At 34.7% G+C, this 21,446-nt stretch overlaps 1 protein-coding gene across 2 annotated transcripts in view; it reads left to right on the top strand.

Annotated features, from left to right (window-relative positions):
* LOC149065441 (complement C3-like) overlaps positions 1-21,446 on the top strand; it is a 278,201-nt gene that overhangs the window by 209,085 nt on the left and 47,670 nt on the right. For both annotated transcript variants that reach the window (XM_089253977.1, XM_089253976.1), the window contains 3 exons: positions 7,524-7,625; positions 12,222-12,297; positions 14,789-14,876. In XM_089253977.1, coding sequence (XP_089110103.1) covers positions 7,524-7,625; positions 12,222-12,297; positions 14,789-14,876 — 266 coding nt within the window. The remainder of the gene's footprint in view (positions 1-7,523; positions 7,626-12,221; positions 12,298-14,788; positions 14,877-21,446) is intronic.

Raw genomic sequence — 21,446 nt, 5'->3', positions numbered from 1 at the left:
CAGGTCTTGATTAGTATTTTTTTATGGTTTGTTATTACTGTATGGCCCCGCTTGAGAGTGGCCATTGGCTAGCTTCACCACAAAGAGATACTGTCACCCAGGGCCGCAACTAGGGGGAAGCAGGCGGGTCTACTGCCCTGGGCACTGGACCAGAAGGGGTGCTAAATTTCACTCTTTTACCTCCCTTTTAACATTACAAAGGGGCGCCAAAATGCATGCTTGCCCTGCTAACCAAGCTTCTAGTTGTGGCTCTGCTGTCACCAACACATCCCTCCAAAGACAGACGCCATGCGATTCTCCCCTTCATCCACCTCTCTCATTTTTACAAACAGTTGAGATTCAATAGTGACGGAATCACTCTTCAAGTATTGTATACTCACATAGTGGGGATTCAGTATATACAGAAACACTCATAAAACCACAATACAGTGGAACACTCCCATAGCTGCCAACTTTTGAAAATGAAAATTTGGGAGATTTTTGCGCAAACCCGTATTTTATGCTAAAACCACTCCCTAATAAATACAATAGGGATTTTTCCAAATAAAATAGGGATTTTCCAAACATAAAAGTTAAAGCGTAGAGAATAAAATCCCTACTCAAAAACTGAAGTCAAATTAAAATAGGGATTTTACACACATAGAAGTTAAACCCTTGGGAATAAAATTCCAACGCGAAAAACAAGTGAAATTGGAGGCCAAAACTTCAATGATGTAAAAAAATATATTGTGTTCAATCAGAAACGATGTGAACAAACATTCTGCGCGAATGACCCCAAAATCATCGGAAGATGAAGGAAAAAAGCATCAATTTTTGAAGAACACTGACTTTTTGTGACACTTGCTTGATGTTTTTTTTTTCATTTCACATGAGTGATGATGGCAGTCTTTCCTCCATGACCGATGTTTTTGTCCGTAACAAAACTTGTACAAAAAGGAAAAATCTGCCCTTTTCTGGAACGTTTGATGAAAGGAAATTCATCGGAATAAGTATCTTTAAAATTGATTAAATATGTTTTTGCTTATCAGTATTCTTATTTTGTTATATCGCACGAACGTAACTTCAACAAAAGAAATTTTGACCATATGCGCGTCACATCAAAATAATCTTCAACTATTATCCAGGACTATTGGCTGCTAAGCTATTTCCCGGCACGATATGACAAACAACTTTTCTTGTTACCATCAGAGGGGTTGTAAAACTTCCTTAAAAAGGGAAGTTAGCCATTTACGACGTGTGATGTCATTTCGAAAGGGAAAAAAAAGAGACTTCATGCCCCACAAGAAATTCCTTAGGGATTGTTTTCATAAGTGGGGATTTTTTTTATGAAGTATGGAATTTTTGAGGACAATTAGGGATTTTTTGTGATTTTCGAAAAAATTTGGGAGATTTAAGAACTTTTCGGGAGGTCGAGCGATGAAGCTAAAATTCGGGAGATTCCCGAAAAATTTGGGAGACTTGGTAGCTATGCATTCCTTAATACGACTCTCATTTATACGACACATATTCATTATACACATTTGGCTTTGGTCACAGTTTATTCCTATACATATTAAGGTTAAAATATTTAATTTATTCGATGACAACATCAATTACACTGCGTTTTCATTTCAACTGTGACCCCCAAAACTCAGTAAAAGCTTCATTTCTGTCAATAGAATTTCAAATTTTTTTGCAGGTAGCAAAAAAACGTTACTGAAATGAATATTTTTACAAATATCCTCGCTAGAAAAGCCATAATTTTTAGTATGATTGTAAACTGATACATAATCATTCAGCAAGCTGATCACCCCTATAAAGTGGGCTCTAAAATAGTTTGTTTATTGTAAGTTTCTAGAACTACAGAAACATGGCGAGCCATAAACAAAATAGTTTACATTTGTCGAAAGGCAACTATACTTAGATGTACAAACCATACTTCTTCACATACTACATATTCCTTCGGAGTTTTTCCATTGTGTTAGTGCTCAGTGTTATTCCTGAAGCATTTGCAACTGATCTGCTGGTGAGAAACAAGTACAATATATGAGTTTGTTCTTTCGTTTCCAGTAGAATTTAGTTTAGTTATGTCTTGCTTGCTAGCTGACTGCGTGGAATCAGCTTTTCTTAATTTCTGAAAAAAAGAAAAGCCCCTCCCTCTTCTCCCTTGAACGTAAAATAAAAATTTCGACAAAAAATTCTGCATCTATGAAAGAGTGAAACCTGTAAAGAAATTAAATATGGCGAGTTACTTTTGGAGACGGTTGCAAAAAAATATAATAAAAATAAATAAGTAAATACAAACAGTATTATTCGCAGAAAATCGTACAAATTCGTTTTTAATTTTCTGTTTTTTTTGTCATTTGTAAAATAATCATAAGAACCCTGAAGAGAGAAAGAGAGATTAAAGTAAAGGGACAAAGTCATCATTGGATTAAATTTATCAAAAAATCATAATCTCATGACCTTTCTTTGTTTTGTTCATATTCAGATTACTTTTAAGCATAATCCGAAAGTTAAATAAAAATTATGAAAATTATGGAAGAATCACGGCTAAATAAAAACTATGCTGTGATTTGGTTGAAGATGCTTCAGGAAAACAAGAAAAGGGCTTAGCACCACCTGTGGTCATTTTCTATCTTCACTGGTGGGGCAAATAGAAAATCAAGTGGGGCAAAATTCCACCAGTTAACATGCAAAAAAGGCTTGCAATGTACTGATCACACTCTATTTTAGATGAGAACTGAACTGAATTAAATTATGAATTTTTAACAATCTTTTCTGTTAGTAGGTACCCGGTAAATAACTTACCTATCCCAGCGCAGGATAAGTAAGCTATTTGATTGAGGCCCTTCTAGATTGGCACAAATAGATTTCACTACATCAATCACATTCTTTTCAACCTCAGGCATGCTTGTTATTTCCAGATTTGTACATCAGTAGTATTTTATTTCTGTCATTTTGGTTTTTGATTCCATGATCACAGTCCTCAACCGCTCGTATTTAGTTTGAATAATCTAGTAATCATGCTTCATTGTGTTTATCTCACTTTTCAGAAGAGTGATTGATCCAATCAGATCATTAACTATTTCATTATGATATTTCAAGTTTTTCGAGTATTCCTTTAATTGGGTGGATATGAATGGTTTGAGTTCAGAATTTTCTGTTTGGAGTTTTTATAGAAGATTGATCATGCTTTCAACCAGATTCGCCTTATCTAGACTTTGAGAGGTAGTTTCAGTGTAACTTTTCCTATAATGCAACATCATCTTTAACCTCGGGTAGTCTCTCATTCAAAGTTTCTTTATGTTTGTTGGGTTGGACATAAATTTTCCTACTGAATGGGGGTTCTTATTATTATTCAATGTTCAATTATTTCCAATGATCCTTATGTACCTCCATAATTTGCTGTATATATTTCTCACACACAGCATCAGTATCAACATTTATGTACTTCATAAAATCTATCAGTATGCATCCTTGTTTTCATAGGTCATCTCTGAAAAACTACTCTCAATTATCATAAGAACAATAGTTTGAATTTCTCTCTCTCACAGGGTTGCTTATTATATATCTTTACAGTGCAGAAAAATTTCTCAGGGCTTCTCATTATATATCTTTATAGTGCAAAAAAAGTTTAGGCATACAGTATTTTCTGTAATAAAACTAAAAATAAGTGATATAGATTTTGTAAATAATTTTATTCAAGATCAGAAATTATGTATTCTAGAATATATGAGGTGAAGGTTTCACAGAAACTAAAACTTAAAAGAAAAAAAGAAAAATAATAATTTACATGCGTCAAAAGTATAGCTACAGAATTAAATTTATGCAAATTTTCAATAAGCCATGTAGATTTATGTCACAAAGGGGTGGGGTGCTTCTCATTGTTGCTACATGAACTGTTAGTGTTTTTTGTTAGTCTCTCTCAAGCACCATGCCAAAATCCATTCAGTCCTTTAGCAAAAAAGTATTGTGGATATGGGTACTGAGGTCACAAGGTAAATCTGTTTCTCAAATTTATATTGAATTAAATCTATTTAAACTAGGCATCTATAGAGCACAATCTATGCTAGCACGTGGTGAATATTATAAATCAAAATCGAGACCTGGAAGAACCTGAGTGGCCAGTTAACATGACGACATAAATACTAAGACTGGCTCTACAACAAAAATACTCTGCTAGTGAAATAAAAAATATCAGAATTGTGAATATTTTGAGAAAAACTATTCATAGATGAATTCAGGAAGTCAGCTATTTGCAAAAGAGCAACATGATTCGTGTACCCTTCTCATAACATCACCATAAGCAAGCGCAATTGGACTGAACTCAAGACCATATGTCATATTCAAACAAATGGCTGTGTATACTCTTCATTGATGAAAAAACGTGGAATTTATAAATGGCCCAGGCTGTTATTTTTATTATTGGCATGATCTAAGCAAAAGTCCAAGAACTTTATTTAGGAGGCAGCAAGATGTAAGTTTGGTAATGGTATATAATGGCATTGGATATAATGGGCAGACCTCATTGGTATTCTTAAATGGTAGTCAGAATTCATAAATATACCAAGAAACACTCCATTAATTGATTGACTTCACACAAGAACCGAAATTATCAAAATTTGCGTTCAGGATTTGTATATTGAAATTAATTTAATTGAATGTGCAGTATCTGTCATTATGTTAGTAATGTGTAACCAAAAATATTATTGAATTTCCCCCAGAGTACTGAAATCACAGAATTTAAGACACATTTCAGAGTATAATAGATTTATAAAGATAACTTACCAGCAGTGTGGAAGGAAACTTGAGGATTTACTATTCAAAATTTAATATAGTTATAGTAAAACATTTTGAAAATATGAAATATATGTTACCAAATGTTTTTGAAAAATTTAAAGATTTTTAAACAGGATAGGGGAGACCGGGGATGGTTGGCACATTTTTTTAAATTTCATTTTGGGCAAGTAATTTAAACTAATCCAAATGCTTGATATATCTACATCAAGTTTGAACAACTGGCTTGTACTAGAGCTTTGTGTGGATACAAAAACATCACTCTTTACATGAAATATAAATTTTTAAAAATTTCTCGTCAAGTGTGATAACAAACCCAATATATGGAGCAAGTTGTCACAGACCATAGGGTATGTTGTCTCCAGAGGTGGATTTAATGGCGGGTGCCTAGAGCCCAGACTTTTAAAGGGCCCCAAAAAACACAAAATTCACTTTTTTCTAATTTAGGGGGCCCAATATTCTCTTATGTGCCCGGGGCCTTGACCGACTTTAATCTGCCACTGGTTGTCCCACAAAATTAATTAAGTATATACTCATTATAAAATATAAAAAATGGTAGAAGTAAATAAGCTTTATAAAATTTATCTCTTGTTCAAATCTATTTTATAGTCAATCTGCTTATCATAATGGGAAAAAAGTTGAAATAACTGATTACTCTTAGGTTTATATAGATAGTTTTATATTTCTTTTATGTATCCCAATTCTCTTTCTTGTTAGACTTGAAAATTATGAATATGCTGATAACGCAATAAACTGCAATTTTTTTGAACTTTACTTATGCCTGCTTTTGAACAGTAGTTTCGGCTATTGTGTCAAGCATTGCCACTTCAAAACAGTGGCATCTCAACAGAAAGGGGGTACTTAAGTCCTGCAACGTACAGAGTGAAATAAGAGTCTCCAAATAATTGAGAATTTTTATTAATACTCATGTGCAACATTTTAAATAAATAAATTCAAGGGGCTTAAAAAAAAAAAGCTCTTGCCCCATGACCCCCAGACTCGCTTTTGTCAATCAAATGCTGAGGGCATATATCAGAATATTTTCTGAAAGTGTAATTTCTCAGTCTACATTGAAATTAAGTTGTGAATTCACTATAATATAGCACTATTCTTTCATTAATAAGGTGCCAAGATTCCCCCCAACAAAATTCGTCCAAAAATGTGTATTCTGACTTGTCCAGGACCTCTTCCATGATGGCAGATAAGTCGACATAATTTCTGATAATTCTGTACTGTCTTCAGACTTCAATTTAGTTACCATACATAAAAAGATTAGGCTGCAAAGTCAATTTCTTAGTCACCATGGTGACCTAGTGCCTGGGATTTGTCAAGCCCTGTATATGAATGATTTTTTTTCATCAGATTATTTTGAACAAAAATTTTTCAACAGAAAGAAGGTTCAAATTTTTTTGAACGAAATCTTATAATTACTATTATGCAAGAAGACACTCTGAAATAAAAAAAGTTTTTTTTCTCTCAAAACAGGTTAACTATGTCTTTTTCTTTGCTTAGATATAAAATTTAAGTTGAATGAATTTAGTACTGATAAAAAGACACAAAAATGCTTAATAATAAAATAATAAGAAACAGAGTAAAAAAAATATACAATAATAAATAATAGATAATAATAATAAAATAATATATAATAAATAATTGAATTAATAGCATTTCAGAAATAACATGAGAGCGGGCTAAAGTATGACCGCCAAAGGATGCAGTGACCACTAGATTAGATCTGATACTATTATTTTTCAAAAGTAAGTAAGCGTAAATATGGAAGACTGTAAGCCAGAGGTCTTCAACCCATTTCTGATAGAAATCATTTCACAATTAACAAAAGTATGATTGTATAATTATTGAAAGAGAAATGATTTCAAGATATTTTGAGAAGGAAAATAATTTCAGAATTAAAAAAATAAATAATTAAAGAATCATTTAAAGTGATTTCAGATTAAAATTAATCTCTTAATTGATTAATCAGTAATTAATCAAACTTTTTCAGAATTAGTGAAAAGAATTATATCATAGAGGACTAATCAAAATTTGTTTATTGATAAAAAAAAAAATAATTTCAGAACAAATAAGAGTCTTGAATTATTTTTCTCTGGGTTCAACTCTGGGCCCTATTGGCCACTTCTATTAAGATGTCACTAAATCACGAGATTTGGTGATCTGTGGGCTTCATGGGAAGTTGACCCATTGTGTCTGAAAAATTGATGACCCCTGCTGTAAGCTGTTACTTCTAGCTAAGTACGGAACCCCTAGAACAACACTTTGCCCATGAGACCATGTTTTGAGACAGCCTTGAATAGAACCAGGACAATTAGAGGACAACAACAGTGGAGTGTAGTGAAGCTCAATAAACTCGAGAACCCAGGGGTCCAGAGACCAACCTAATTTATAAAATTTTTGTTCACTATAAATTTACTGAGTGAAATATGTAGTGAGTGTCTTGTTCTTCGATAAGTCGAGAGGGCCTAACAATAAGACAAGGAAACACGAGAAAATATGTACAAAGGGGCAGGGAGACATGGATAAAAAAAAAGAAACACTAATGTAGAGTATAGCGCTCAATCATACATTAATTCATACATCAAAATATTGTTGGATAAATTAACTTCAAAATAGTGTCAAACAAAATCAGACTGTCCCCCAGAGTGCACAGTCTGTTATGATACAGTCTTATATATATATATGAGAATTTATGCATTCATTTTCAATCATGTGATATTTTCTCTTCTCAGATGCTCCACCTAATGACAGAAATTTTGATTTTGATCCACGGAACCGAATGCATTCATCAGAAAATAAAGAAGTGCCATTGATAGTGAATTCAGGGGAAAAAAGTAAATATGATAAATTTTTACAATTATTTTACTTATACAGTAATCTCTAACGGAAGCTATATTAAACAGGGATTATCCACCTCTGACTTGGATGACTTCTCGATTCACACTAAATCACACCAAATTAAAATGTGTGCTACTAAATGCGTCAGGAGTTTGGGCAATAAGAAAGATTTTTTTAAAAACTTTAATAACTGTGGAGGGCCTAGACTTAGTAGCCATCACAGCATCTTGGTCAAACAATGGGGATGATAGTTTTTTCAAAACATATCTGGCAGGAAAGGGAGTGGAGTTTTGATTTACATGAAATCATGTTTGCAAGCTCAAGAGTGTAACATACAGAATAGGGATATTGAAACTACATGCATTGGAAGAATGGATAAACCTTGCCTAACAATAATCAGAAAAATCATCAACGAAAAAGGCAAATATAAGTAAAAATTAAAACTTCTTATTTGCATTTCGACGCACTATGGGTGTCATCGTCAGAGGATATAAATATCACGCTGACCAAGGATCCCACTTGGATTGATACCAAATCTTAACTCTCGGTTGCTCAGCAGAAAAAAAATGTACATCTGTCCAAGGCAAATGTCGTGACCAGAATGAAACTGAGCACCTGTGTGTAAGTCTTCTATTGGCTGCTTGTGAAATGGAGCTATCCGATTGGTCTATTCCAATTTTCTTACAATTCCTGCTCATAATGAACTTCAGACACAGCGCTGTGACCAGTGGTGTTGATTTATTGTCATTTACTAATTTATTTTCGAAGGCCCGAATATATATGTGCCTTCGTAGAAGTCTAAATCAGCTGTGGACTTTACTTTGTGGAAGACTTCTGCTTCCTGAAATTTGAATCTATGGCCCTCTTGCCAGCAGTGAGCGGTGATGGTCGATTTTTCACATTCTTGATTTTTAACACAATGAGCATGCTCATTCAATCTAGTTTTTATGAGCCTTCTTTAAGGCGGTATTTATTTAGTGTTCACAATTTAAAAAATGGAGAATTCTACCAGGTTTCATGGGTGTATGGAAACATACACAACCTTGGATGGTATTTGGGTTTTAACCGGTACGAGATGGTTGTAGCACACGTTGCCCGGATAAATGAAAATTATCATACAATTTTCATGAAGGGCGAAGAAAAAGTGAAAATTTTGCAATGGCAATTTGAACTTCGATCCTTTCTGGGGACGCCAAGTTGAGCAAAACAAGCACGGTCATAACATCCTTTTCTGGAAGCAACTTAGGTACTTTTGAGACCCTCATATCTCTGTATTGAAATTTCTCAGAGACTTGAAATTTGGCATATCTAGAGTATTTTAGAAATTCAATCAATCTTCTGAATTTCATTTTTTTAACAACCGCAGTTCTTGAGAAATGTAAACTCAAAGTTTTGTTATTTTGCCACTGACTGAATCACTCACTCACCGATCATCCGAAATCCCAGGCACTTCTAGCAGCCCTAGGAACATAAAATTTAGTATGAAGATAGTGTTTAGGATACAAAGCAAGGAAAAATCTAAAAATCCTAAAAATTCCTCCCAGGATCAGAATTATGGGAAAATTCGGGATATTACCAATTTTCGCCAAATGATTGCAAGTTGCCAACTATAGTTGAAATTGTTTGAATTTGCCGATGATGGGGGAAAAAGGGTTTTCACATAAATCGACAGTGATGTTGGTTTAGTGCTGTGTCAATATATGAATTCAGTATTAATTTCAAACTTAAAAATTTCATTTATTATAGCACTATTATCACAGATATATTTTTCTAAAATCACCCATTTTTGTTGAAATATACTATCTAATTTTATTTCATGGACAAAAATAAATCCAAAAAACATACTAGAAATGTTTTCCCCTGTGAATTTTTCGGATGATATCATCTCTAAAGAAGAGGATCAAAAGCGTAAAAATAATGAAAAACAATCTGAATTTGGGATAAAAAATGTACTTGTAAAATTTTAAAATGTACGTACAATATTTGTTATGCATGACAAAAATATGAGATGGGCATACACAAATTTTTTTCACAGTTATATAATAATATAATAATAAGTTCCGCATATTATCTTTGTCCACGACTTTAGTAAATATTACCAATTCAACTGAGCTACAATGAAATACGCCAATGGCATATTTACAGGGAGGCTTAGCGGGCTATATCCTAGGGCAGCAAATTCAGAAGTGCAGCCAATTCGAGGAATGAGTGTCCAAGAAAATTAGTAGAATAAGTGAAGGGTGGCAAAATTTGTATAATATTGTATAATGGCTCAATAAATCGGCATCTACCCAGACAGCTAGGGAATAGATCAGTGAGCAACCAAAAAGTGACCTAGAGAGTTTGAAAGAACAGGAGTGAGCAAAAAAGTGACTTAGAGCTTGAGCAAGCATGTGAATGACCAACAGAGTAATGAATGACCAAAAGACCTACAGAGCAAAGGACCAGGTCAGTGAATGACCTAGAGCATGTGCAAGAATGTGAATGACCAAAAGAATGATCTAAAGCATGTGCAAACATATAAATGATCAAAAGAGTGACCTAGAGAGTGTGAAAGCATGTGAATGACCCAAAAAAATGGCATAGAGCAAGTGTAAAAGTGTAAATGATCAAAAGAGTGACCCATAATGCAAGGAACCAGTGAGCAACCGAAAGAGTAACATAGAGCGTGTGTGGCCTAAACAGCATGCAAGCATGTGAGTAACCAAAACAGTGTGAAAGCAAGTAAGTGACCAAAACAATGTGTAAGCATGTGAGTGATCAAAATAGTGTGCAAGCATGTGAATGACCAAAACAGTGCGCAAGTATGTAAATGTCTAAAAGAGTGATTAAGAGTGTGAGCATGCGAGTGATCAAAAGAATGACTTAGAAACACAGTTGCACTTGCAGGAGTGGGGGGAGGCTAAACGGGTTATTAGACAGGGTGACAAATTCAAGGGAAGAGTAACGAAGGAAATTAGGCTGGAATTTTTAAAACTAGGATAGGGACAGAAAAATCATTCAAATATCCTTTAAAATACAGATCATGCTGTCACCATAGTAAGAAGCCCTTACAACTATGTATGGTGAAACAATGTACAGAATATAATTTTAAAAAATAATAAAACAGTGTCAAAAGAGTACGCAACATCAAAAAAGAGAACTACGGTACTTGCAAAAAGAAGTGAAATCCCATCAAAAACATTTCATATAAGAACTGAAGCCAAGTCTCAAGATTCTTTAGCTGTAAAAAGTTGTGATATCTGATGCCAAGTCTAATGCTGTTATTAACTGTGACACTTCGATTCACAAATCACCCCAAGCCTGTGCACCTTTAGTTGAAGAACAGTTTGGGACTTGGCAATCACGCAGCACATATTAAATCTTACTATGTTATGTAAAATTAAGTCAATGCTAAAAGTACAGATATCCTTACATAAACAGTATTTGATGCAATTTGATTAATGGCGTGAATAATAAAACTTAACCATGGCCGACACATTCTTGTGCTGCATAATTGCCAAGTCCCAAAATGTTTTTCAACTAAAGATGTACAAGCTTGGGGTGATTTGTGAATCAAAGTGTCACAGTTAATAACGACATTAGACTTGGCTCTACATCAGATATCACTTTTTACAGCTAAAGAATCTCGAGACTTGGTTTCAGTTTTTACATGAAATGTTTTTGATGGGATACATATATATATATATATGAATTGGCATCATTCTATTTAGTCCAACATGGTAAAATCTTAAAGCTTTTACATAAGATTGGTATTGGGAGCAACTTGTTGAATTGCATAGAATTATGGTTGCGAGATAAATCACGGGGGGTTATGGTAAACTGAGAATTTTCTGGATTATACGGGTGTAATAAGTGGGGTCCCTTAAGGAAGTGTCTTTGGTTCCATTCTTTTTTCACTTATTATAGATAAACTTGATCAGGGTAACGATGCTTATAATGAGATGAATTAAGAAGCTCTATCCATATGAATTGTTATTCATTGTGTTTTTGCAGTTGAACTGTGTGGTCAAATTTGATGTGGCAATGCAATCAATCATTATTTGCAAGCACATGCTAGATTTGAATGCTTTAAAATTACATAAATGTATTAATAAATATTAATTGCTTGTTGTTGGTCTTAGGCTGTTACATAGGTGGAGATAGAGTTGAAAGTCTGGGGGTGGGGCATAGTCATTATTGCTGGGGGGCACGATGATGTCAATTCATATATGCACATATACATTATATCAGTAGACTCTACCTTTAATGCTGAGGGGGACCAATGCCCCCCCATGCCCTTCCGTATCTCCTCCCATGGGCTGTTAATCCAACATTTATTTGTTATTTGAAGGACATGAATCTGAGGGCATGAAATTCTATAAAAGAAACTATAATTTAACATTCATAATTCATATCCAAATTGAATCTGCTTCAAGACAACTTCAAGTTTTTGTACTTTATCTCTCAAAAGTGCACCATTCTTTGTGCATGTTTGCTGCATTTGTACAAATTTAAGGTAGTTTCAAAAATACTTATAGTAATTTTTATACTGAATATTTTTGTTCCATGATTTTTTTCAGATCACAATTTCTGTGTATTGTTTTTTCCAGGTCGTGTTCGCAGAATGAAACGAAAAAGTGGGTTAGAAAATAATAAACTCATTCGCAGGATTAATATTTGTTTGAAGTAAGTTTTATCACTTTTATTCTTCACTTCACAAATTTAATCTTCATATATTTTGAAGATATTTCAATGAAACACATTATTGGATGATTAATTAGATACAATTCTGGACCAAGTCTAAGTAACCCACTTTTTTATGTTATCAGCTTACTTTTATGTTATCGTATTTTCTATTCTTCACAGCAGGGTTCTCAAACTGTGTGCTGCCAACCTTTGTCAGGGGCACTGCAGAGTAGCTGCCCTAACAAAAGTTTTTTTAAAGCGTTTTTTTTAAACTGCTTTGGGGAGCCTCAGATAAGTGTGGGGGCAACTTGCTGAATTGGATAGAATCGTGGCTAAGAGATAGGTCGCAACGAGTTATGGTGAACGGGGAATTCTCTGGTTGGACAGATGTCACAAGTGGAGTTTCTCAAGGAAGTGTCCTTGGCCCCATACTTTTTTCACTTTTTATCGATAAACTCAATCAGGGTATCGATGGGATTACTAGCAAATTCGCAGATGATGTGAAGCTAATGGGGGTAATCGGGAATGAAAGCGATAGGGAGTTGCTCCAGATCAACTTAAACAGGATTGCAGCATGGTCAAATGAATGGAGCATGACGTTTAGCATTGATAAGTGCATGGTCGCTCATTTTGGTTCGAACAACCCACGGTTCTCTTACGAGTTGAATGGTGTCACTATTCCGGACGCAACTAGGGTCACCGATTTGGGAATTCTCATTGACGAGCGACTTAGGTTTTCTGAACATTGTTCAGCGGTGGTCAAAAAAGCGAATAGAATGCTTGGTCTCATTTTCAAAAAGGTTCCTTCGCGTTCTCCTAAAGTCATTCTTCCGCTTTTTCGAGGATTAGTTCGTCCTGGACTGGAGCATGCTCTAAGGTTTTGGAGACAATACCTACAGAGGGACATAGACTTGGTTGAAGGGGTGCAGAAAAGAGCTACGAGTGTCCTTATTGGCACACAGGGCTTGAGTTATGAAGAGAGACTTCATTTTTTGAATATGTTTACATTGCATGAACGCAGGTGTCGAGGAGATATGATCGAAGTGTTTAAAATTTTCAATGGGATGGATAGGATGGACCATGAACTTTTAGTACACCGCCAATCGACTGCTTTTACAAGGGGACACCAGTATCGATTGGTGAGGGACAATGCAAGGTTATGGTGTTGCAGGGAATTTTTCTCTAATAAGGTTGTTAATAAATGGAATAGCTTACCCCCGGAGGTAGTAAATTGTAATACAATTGACACGTTTAAAAATAAATACAATAAACATGTAGGGGTAAATCGAGAAGCTATCCATTCTTAGAATAAGACAACCATAAGTATTCTTTATGGGCATTGTATAATATTTTATCATGTGTATATATTGTTTATAATTTGTGTTAATTGCATTTTTAATTGGGTTGCTGTTTTTTTTTGAAATTTTTTTGATGACATCCATATTTTTATGGGCATCTTTTTATCAGCCACCTCGTTGGGCATTTTGCCTGTTGTGGCGTTGTATTTGTATTAGAGAAAGGTTCGTCGCAGGTGGAAAAAAGTTTGAGAACCCCCTGTATTCAGTATTTAATGTATTCATAGTGAGTTAAAAATATTACCTTATGTAATATTGATATTAAGAAACATTTGAGAAATAAAATATACAATGACATACATTGATGCTGCACTGTAAAATGAGACACAAGAAAGAAATATGCAAAGAATGAAATCTTATTTTTTGTCAACAAACAATATAACCACTATTGAAAAATTCTAGGGTATTATTTATCCAGTTTGAGTGTCTTGTGTACAGTACAGTGCTGTTATCAATTAAAAACATTGTGAAAAATTTTAAAATATTACATAATTGATTATTAAGGACATCTACAAATATGTTAATGATTTGGGTCAAACTTACACTTTAAGGCTCAGTACATCTGTAAATGCATCTATTTCATATTCACTCTGTGCTCAACTAGATGGGGCTGGCAAAGGTGTTTGTAAAAAAAATTCAGATTAGGGCTGCCAAGATCCATGGCTTCATTATAGTGGAGGCTAACAGGGGCTCAACATGAATATTATTAGTTATTTTATACTATAAATTTACTATAGAGGGACCTATGGAAAATTTTCGGCTTGAAGTTCTGCTGAAGACAGCCTAAGTGTAAAGACCCCCCCCCCTCAGTCCCTGTCATGATCCCTTCAAACTGAAATCACTATCATTTGTTGCTTTTGGTGAAAAACACAAAAAAGAGAGAAGTTCTAAGCAGGAATTCAAAAAAAATTCCACCAGCTTTAATTATCTGTAACCATGAATTATTTACTCTACTGTGTATAGTGATTTTGTGTGCACAGTCATTTTAACCATGCACAGCTGCAAACTCACATAGCTTAGAGGGAACATTATTCAACATTGTATGTTGAGATTTTTTTAGATATTATATTTTTCTACATTTTCAATCAATCATCATACATAAGTTAAATATACTATTTTTATATCTATTTCAACAGATATCTTGGTGATAAAGAAACTGAAATGGCTATTGTAGATTCTGGTATTTTTTCTGGCTTTAAACCTTGGGAAGATGATTTGAAGAAAGTGAGTAGAATGATGCTTAGTGTAGGGGCCCAAATATCCCCCACTTAAGTCATTATTTTAATTACAAGACTCATTCATGTGCAATTTGTGTAAAAATTGTTCTATTCACTTGTCTACACCAGCGTTTCTCAACTGGTGCTCCGTGTGCACTTCCCAGGGCTTCCGCAGTGACTCGAGAAAAATGAAATAAATCAGTGAATTTGATAGACAAATAAAAGAAAGAGGCCTACAGATTCTGCCATAAAAATTTTACACAAAAAAAGTGCTCCTCGAGTCAAACAGGGCTCCGCCATAGAAATTATATACTGAAAAGGGCTTCGCGAGTTAAAAAAAGGTTGAGAACCGCTGGTTTAGACTATTATTTAAAAATAAACTGAATTACAGTTCTAACAGATAGTTTTAACACGCGCAAAAAAAAGTGTTCCCAATATCACCCACTATATGTTCCTAATATCGCCTATATCTAAAATGGGTTGAAATAAAGTTTAATTTATGTTATGATTATACTTTGTTTATTAAACATGAAAATCAGGAAAGACAGTTTTTTGTACTATTAGAAATATAATTAATGTACCCTTTTAAAACTTTTCCTAAATAGAACATTAAAAAAAACTTAAGAGCATTTCACACAAACATAATGTACTGTTATGTATTAAACATACATAATGTTATGTTTTCTTTACTTTCCTCTTATCGCATTTTTCGTAGGACCATTTGTCACATATCAAACATTTTAACCATGTTTCTCCATGACAATCATTTGAGTAAAATCCTCCACAAATTGAGCATTGGACATCATTATCATATTCGCCACAACAGCTTTGTCATCAGTTGACACATATGGAGGTTCTTCATCTTCTGAAGAGATCTTCTTTCTTCTGTTTTTCCGATTTGTGTTTTTTAGAACTGGTTCCTTTAGAGCTTTACCTGATGTTTTTTGCCAGTGTCTTGCCAGAAGTTGATGAACTTTCCAAGTGATATGCTTTTCCCTTTTTTTTCTTTTCCAGAGACAAGTCAGGGTATCTGTTGAAAAAAAGAGGGAGGCATTTCCTATATACCTTCATTTTTTTTTTCTTTAGAAAATGGGTGGCGTAAATTATTGCTAATGGCAAGTTTTTCGAAATTCCATCCTTTTTACATCCTTTGTCCTAAGTCCATAATAAGTTTTATCCATTTGTAAATCATACTCAACAAATTGATCTTCTACATAAGGAGATGAAAAAAGGCCTTCGTCCTAGTGGCACATCAAGTAATTTTTGAAGTTCATCTTTAGGTTTTTTTACGTAGTCTTTTAATGTAGATCCTGGTACTTTAAGCTTTCAATGCTTTCTCAATAGTCCCATCTCTTTATTTTTCACCGCTATTTTACATCTCTTTCATTTTAATCTTGTTCCACGTCTTTCTATGTGACATTTGAAAAAAAAAAAACCTACTTCAAAAGTGTTTGTAATATTGTCTAGGGCGATAATGGGCACACTCAAGTAGGCAATATTGGGAACAACCTAACTCTCAAACATGGTGGCTTCTACCCTCGGAATCGAATCGCAAATCAAGAAACAAACTACACCAAAATGTAGCCTGCAGGGCTCGGCACGGGTCACGTTTTTCACTAAAAGTCACTTTTTTAGAAACTAGTCACTTTTATTATGTATTTTCAGGCCCAGGTCACTTTTTCCACTGTTTTTAGCAAAAAAACCTCGGTCTCGCACGCTTTTCTGCTGTCAGTGTTTTTCTTTTCTTCAAGGAAGAACTTTAAAAGGTTGAAGGTCGCTAATTTTCTCCCTCCCTTCATTGAACTACGATCGTTAGCTCCCTTCCCGTAGAACCAAAGCCTCCTAGAAGTACCTAGGAAAGTAGTATCTAGGAGGCTTTGGTAGAACCCCTGTACAGGAAGGTGTCTTATCTTCCCGGGAGCATACCGTGTGACGTCAGCATAACTTGATTTCAAGGCTCTTGGAAAGAAAGCTCCTTGGTTAAAGAGTCATTTTATGGAAAAGCCTGTCGGAAAAAATAGCGTAAAAGGCGTACTTACAACAAAGAATTCCCCCCCCCCCTACTACCATTCTTTCTTATTTCCCCACGCGTGCTCACTCGTTTTTTCATTTTCATCTTATTTTAAAATCGCTCCTTTATTTCATTTGTTTTAAAAAGTTTTAGTCCTAAGGGCCGAATTCCTTTCTTGGAGCATCGAGCAAGTTAAATTTGTTGTTTGTTCTATCGTTACTTTTGTTAATTTTTTTTTTAATATTTGAAATGACGATTTAGCCCGTGCAGAAACTAACTTACGCGGAGCGGGAGAATACCAAAGCGCGCGTATTAAAGATGCGTACTATTAATACGCATAAAGCGTATTATTAATACGCTTTGGAGAATACTCTTGTAGGTTGGCAAGGTTAAAGAAGCTCGCAAGTATTTTGAATTTACTTACAATAAAAAAAATCATCCGACTGAAAATCGCGATCTATCTAGAAATAAAATTCGTACTATTTTTCTAACTGGATTTAAATCTCAGCAAGAAACCGTAGCCCCAGGTATGATCGAAAGGAGAACTGTTTATGAAAAGATCACAGAATCCTGCAATTCAACATTTAGTTTAACACAAGGGTTTCCAAATCAGATGAAAATTGGTCATCAGGCTGATAAAAACTCAGTTAACGTGCATGCGAGCCGTAAATAGAGGCGGATTTAACGGTGGGCACACCGAGCACGCCTCTGACCCCTACTTTACACTTTTTTTCCTAATTTAAGGGGCCTAATATTAATTTTTTTTTTATGCCCGGGGCCGTCAACAACCGACTTTTATCCGCTTCTGGCCATAACTTAATTTAGAGCATCTTCACGATACCGATTGTTGACTTAATATTGGTGTTGTGTAAAACAATCCCCTTTTTAGACCTCGAAAGTTATTAAAGCGTTTTTGTCTCGAGTCGCTGTTATGACCGCACTAGGAGAGGGCGGGGTCTCATTCCACAGGTGTTGAACGAGGAAGGGTGCCGAGTTTACTCTTTTTCCGTTAAAAAAATGGATACCGGCCCTGGGCGAAAGTAAATTTTCGTTCGTACTTGTGGCCCGGGTTGCTACATACCGTGATCAGATCCAAAACCGGGGCGGGGGGCAATGCCTCGAACGACATTTTTGATGGAATGGTATATTTAAGAAAAGGCAATTAAATTTATTTGCAAAATTATCGAATTTCACAGTCAAGGGCAGTAAAATTACGTTTCCCCTCCAGAAAAAAATATCGTATTACGGCCACGGTAAATCGGGAGCCTCGGGTGGGGGGGGGGGGCAAATTCACTGTTTTTGTTAGTTGAAAATTACGGGAGGAGTTGGACCTAACGTGGGGACTTTTTTTCGCGCTAAAATAGGTAACCCTGACAGCAGCATTCATAAACTCTGTATCAACCGCATTTATAAACCCCGTATGTCGTTGACAGGGCCGTCTTAAGTGTATCATGGGCCCCCGGGCCAATTGATTTTTCGGAGGCCCTACCAAACATTCTCGAAAATTTCAACCAGATCTCATTTTTGTGAGGCCCCCAGACCGTGCCCGGTTGGGCCCATGCCTTAAGACGGCACTGGTCGTTGATTCGATTTTTGTGTTCATTTTATCCTAATTTTCCGTATTTCCCGATATATTTCTATCGATTTTCGCATATTAGGTTGATTCATATCATAAATTATATATTTTTTTGTAATTTTATGTGCCCTTTGTCAGCCATTTTGAATTGACCGCCGCAAAACGGCGATTGATTGGCGCTGAAAAAAGTCGCCACGTTGGTGCTTACAAGGTTCATGGGAAATTTACCGGAAGAGGCCGCGGAGCAAAGCCGCTTGAAAGATAGACTCTTAATGCAGCTTTGCCGCGGAGTCTTTTTCTGTTAAAAATTAGGGGTTGAGGGGCCAAAATTATACTGTTTCTGGGTAAAGGAGTAAATGTTTTTTTTGCAGGGGTGTATGTTGTGTGCAAAAAAAAGGAAAATAAGTATTTACAAATTTTTCTCTCAAACCAAACAATTTCAAAACTGGTTTATTTTCTCCCTCACAAAGGGCCTTATTATTTTGGTGCCCCACCCTTCCCAGTCCAGCCATAGACTTGAAGGTCTTAGGGGTGCAGCAGATGACAATTGATATACATCATGTATGCATCAGTAGGCTCTGCCATTGGCGCTGGCGGGGTGGGGGGGTGGGGGGTGGATTGTCCTCCCTCAACGTATAACAATTAAAATAATCTAGTTAATTTAATAATTAAAATCTAGTTAATTTAATAATTAAAATCTAGTTAATTTAATAATTAAAATCTAGTTAATCTAATAATTAAAATAATTTAGTTAATTTAATAATTTAAATACTTTATTCAATTTATTAATTTATTTAATTCAGTAATTTAAGTAATATTTTAATTTAATAATTTAAAATAATATCGTAAAAATGTAATTTTATAGGGTTTTTTTTTAAATCATTATAGTAAATTTCTTAAAATTTGTTGGAATACAAACCTAGGCATGTAAATAAAATTTGTACTAGTTAAAAAAAGTTAGAGTACATTTTGTATACTGTCATTCATAGCATAACATGAATGAGAAATCCACTTGAATGTAGATGGAACAAATTCTCTCATTAAATTTTGTGTTATTTCATTATTTTTTCCTTCTTTGGATGTGAAAATTTTTTCCTGCAGTTTTTGAAGTTTTTCCTGCTTAAATTGATTTTAAGATGGATTGTGGAAAGCAACATGGGGGAAAGGCATTGCTACTGTTACTTAAAAAGGATGTAATGTTACTCTCTCACACATAGTTGTTGATAAATTTGATAAGTTATTCAAAACTTTTCTGGTTAGCAGAATGCGATTGAGTTTGATTTTTTTTTCACACTACTATGTAAAAAAAACCCAATTTCAGTGAGTTCCATTGAAATACAAAGTTTAGTAAAAACTAAATTCAATTTCAATTCATTCAATTTGGTAATAATCAAAATTCAATGTCCATTTGGTCTCTGTCTAAAATTATTTTGGTCACTATTTGGTCATTTTTAAACAATTTGGTCACTATTTGGTCTCTTTTTTGAACATTTTGGTCACTATTTTCACTAGTTTTGAGGCCATGATCCGTGCTGAGCCTGTTACGGTTGCTATCATTGCCTCAAATGATATAATGCTATCACTTGAACTTCATTGATTATACTAAAAGTAATGAAACGTGTTTATTAACTCATCATACACGAAAATAAGAAAAAATTCCCAGAGAAAAGAAAAACAACACAGGTGCGTCTAGTTTCCACAAACAACAACTGAAAGGGAAAGCTTTATAGTTCCAGTAGTGGCTACCAGTATTAATCAAGAAGAAACCGTGGTAGGTGATATTAGGAACTTAGGCGATAATTGCCCTATATATATATGCACTTGAAACCTTTTCATGCACATGCTTGTAGACTTTGATGATGAAAATATTCAAGAAATATTGTATTTCATTCAGAAATTATATATATATATATATATATATTTTCATCATCAAAGTCTACAAGCATGTGCATGAAAAGGTTTCAAGTGCATGCTTCAAGGGAAAAATAACTAAATTAGGATTCACTATTGCAATAAAGAACTTTTCAAAGATTTCATGAAAAAATCAGTGGCTTTATAGCCAGGGGTTTTTGTACCCACAGTGTTTTGTAGCAAACGGCCAAACACCTACAGAATTAATTTCTCATTGATGAAAATATCTTCCATGAACTTTTCCGACTGTTTTTGTAAATATTGAACAAGGAGGAAAATGAAAAATCTGCTGGTTTCTTCCATATGTGTCATGCACTCTCTTGCCAAAGCAATTGACAGAGACTTTAGGTGCCACTGAAGGGTATTTTGGTAGAGCCCATATTCTGTCTATGGTCTTTGGAGGTCAAAAATGATTTACGTTGCTTGAAGGGCATCCCTATATAGGCTACATTGTCATCACTGTAGTTCATGTGGTGACTGCATGTCCTTTTTTTTATCCTCAATTTTCTTGGTTCAATTATACTTTTAACACATTATACCACTAAGAAAATGCAGTATGTATATTAAAATTAAATTAAAAAATTTTCGGGGTTTTTGGCCAACGTGAAGTACAGTTTTTGTCTTTCAACATTTTGTTTGCACGAGTGGCCAACATTTTCAAGAATTACATAACGGCAGGCAAAAGGATACTACTTACGCCTTCTCCCTGCTTGAGTTGCACTGCCTTGTCGGGATTGGTCTGTTCAGCCAGATTTTCCCCCATTAGCCGAAGTTGTTACTAAGAGCTCTGGATAATGCTCGGGTTTCAATCTCATCATTTTTAAAATGGGAAACCAAGCACAGTTGATTTTCATTCTCTCTTCCTTTCTGTTGAAGCAGTTCTTGTGCTTTTGAATTTCAATTGCTTCTTTAAAAATACATGAAAAATATCTCATGTCATTGGATAGCCCTTTGGGTGTTCGCGAATAGTATATTGTGATCCTTGGTCAAGGTATGCTCTACTACGACTGACTTGTCAACCTGATCCAGTCTACAATTTTGTTCGTGCTCAACTAATCTAGTCAATATCGATCTTTCAG

Source organism: Pholcus phalangioides, unplaced genomic scaffold (genome assembly GCF_987345545.1).
Source record: "Pholcus phalangioides strain wild (caught in Gottingen) unplaced genomic scaffold, Ppha-v1.0 ptg000039l_1, whole genome shotgun sequence".
In the NCBI taxonomy this organism is placed as follows: Eukaryota; Metazoa; Arthropoda; class Arachnida; order Araneae; family Pholcidae; genus Pholcus; species Pholcus phalangioides.
The sequence above is the reverse complement of the archived record's forward strand: the minus strand, read 5'-3'. Positions and strand labels throughout refer to the sequence as shown.